The 298-nt window shown below is 51.3% G+C and overlaps 1 protein-coding gene across 1 annotated transcript; it reads right to left on the reverse strand.

Annotated features, from left to right (window-relative positions):
• Window positions 1-6: 6 nt before the first annotated feature.
• Window positions 7-292, reverse strand: LOC113473808 (58 kDa phosphoprotein-like; the record flags this gene model as incomplete). Its single annotated transcript, XM_026833248.1, has 1 exon — window positions 7-292. A coding segment is annotated over exon 1 (285 nt), but the record flags the coding sequence as incomplete, so codon positions are not given.
• Between the last annotated feature and the right edge of the window lie 6 nt (window positions 293-298).

Genomic DNA, 298 nt, shown 5'->3' on the forward strand with positions numbered 1-298 from the left:
CATTCCATTAGGACCCATAGGAGGCATTCCACCTGGCATCATGGGCATTCCATTAGGACCCATAGGAGGCATTCCACCAGGCATCATTGGCATTCCACCTGGCATCATGGGCATTCCACCTGGCATCATTGGCATTCCATTAGGACCCATAGGAGGCATTCCACCTGGCATCATTGGCATTCCATTAGGACCCATAGGAGGCATTCCACCTGGCATCATTGGCATTCCACCTGTCATCATGGGCATTCCATTAGGACCCAAAGGAGGCATTCCACCTGGCATCATTGGCATTCCATTA

The sequence above is a fragment of the Diaphorina citri genome, unplaced genomic scaffold (assembly GCF_000475195.1).
Source record: "Diaphorina citri unplaced genomic scaffold, Diaci psyllid genome assembly version 1.1 scaffold104350, whole genome shotgun sequence".
Classification (NCBI taxonomy): Eukaryota; Metazoa; Arthropoda; class Insecta; order Hemiptera; family Psyllidae; genus Diaphorina; species Diaphorina citri.